General features: G+C 42.2%; 1 protein-coding gene across 1 annotated transcript in view; it reads right to left on the bottom strand.

Annotated features, from left to right (window-relative positions):
- The window catches only part of XPNPEP3 (X-prolyl aminopeptidase 3), a gene marked incomplete at its 5' end in the record, with an annotated part of 16623 nt that extends 16100 nt beyond the window's left edge, over positions 1-523 (bottom strand). Inside the window, one exon of the mRNA XM_026038276.1 lies at positions 403-523. Coding sequence (XP_025894061.1) covers positions 403-523 — 121 coding nt within the window. The remainder of the gene's footprint in view (positions 1-402) is intronic.
- Between the last annotated feature and the right edge of the window lie 1111 nt (positions 524-1634).

The following is a 1634-nucleotide window of genomic DNA, read 5'->3' as shown; positions in this document are numbered from 1 at the left end:
TTTTTTTTTTTCTGAATTGCACCTTTCTGACTCACGAGATGTACATGAAGCACTCGGGCAGTTCAACTTATGCAGAAGAGTCTTTGCTAATATAAACGATACTGTGCTTGCAGGACAATTAGCTTACAAGATGCCACTGCCTCAAAACATCTGTAGTATTTTAATCAGTGGCACAGAACCCYCCTTGGGAAGAGGGAGGGTAAAAAGCCAACATGCAAGCCTGTTTTTGGAATCAGTATCACCTCTGACAGGGCAAGTAACTACTAAATATAGTTACAATCTAATAAAGGCAATCATAACCAGATGAAATCATAGACACCTTGGCCATGCTGCMAATCAATAGCCTGTCCTAGACAATATTCCCGAAAGAAGAAAGAAAGATACCAAAGACTGAAACCTAACCTGGTTTGAGAAGGTGCGGGTGTGTGAAGGGGCTGGGCTGACCCAAGTACCGGTTTGGGATCTTCTTCTGCTGGACAGGCTGGAGGGAAAATCGACGGAGAGCCCATGACTTGCAGACTAGAGGAAAAGAAAATCATCATGTCAAGGTAAAAGACGTTTCCAAATACCAAATCCTAGATCTATACCACATTCATCTGCCTCCTAATAGCATTTATTCAACCTCTATCACARCATTTCTTCTTAATTTTTCAGCTTGTTGCATGTTCATTTGCTCATTGTATGTAATTCAGTTAATGATCAAATATCTGTAAAATAGAGAAAAGAAATCAACATACTTTAACACTGACAGACCAGCAAGGAAGACCAGAGAGCTCTCCCTTGCTTCCCTCAGACATGGCAGGGCCTGAAGCACCACGATCACTCGAGTCACCTGCATATCAGCATGTCTTATTACACCCTCCACAGGCAACTAACAAAAAGTGTTTAAAGCCTTCCCATAAAAAAAATTAAAAACATCCAAAAATGCCACAAAGAAGCCATCAAATACCATCACTTTTACAGCAACATGAATTTTTTTTTGGAAGGAAGACGCTCAAGATTTCTCATTTTGTTGCRCATCTAGCTTTTTTGGCAGAAACCTTAGCCAAACTGGAAACAATTCCCTGGGAGCAGTCACATACCCCATTTCCAATCCCACAAACCAGCTACATGCCAAAGCAGTTTTGCACAAGAATTGACAAGGTGCTCAAGGAGGGCGCCATAAAATAAAATTAAATACCATTAAATATGTGTCTGTTGGCCCTCACAAAGCTTCCCAACTTGGGATTTCTCAGCCACGCTTTCAACTTAAGTACTGCTTGTGTCCACACACAAACTACCAAACACATGGAGGAAGATGTTAACCAGCTTCCTAGCATCTAAGAGCTGATGTTTTGGAGACTCATCATCTTTTATGTCACTTCAATTTATGGTGGGCACACGGCAATTACTGCTGCATTGGCACAGTACTGAATTCTCAGGAGAAGCGATATTCACYTCTTTGAAGGCACAGGAAAACATAAAGCTGTAGCACATGGACACAGGCCAAACAGCTGCCCACCTTTCGGGAACCTGGGACGCAGATGCACACGCACAGACTGGATTTTCTGAGGGAACCAACATGACCATCGACTAAGCACAGATTGCTTACGCAGGATAAGCGGCTGTCATAGCTTAAAACACACCATCTGTTT

The sequence above is a fragment of the Nothoprocta perdicaria genome, unplaced genomic scaffold (genome assembly GCF_003342845.1).
Source record: "Nothoprocta perdicaria isolate Ctin4 unplaced genomic scaffold, notPer1 scaffold_206, whole genome shotgun sequence".
Taxonomy (NCBI): domain Eukaryota; kingdom Metazoa; phylum Chordata; class Aves; order Tinamiformes; family Tinamidae; genus Nothoprocta; species Nothoprocta perdicaria.
The sequence above is the reverse complement of the archived record's forward strand: the minus strand, read 5'-3'. Positions and strand labels throughout refer to the sequence as shown.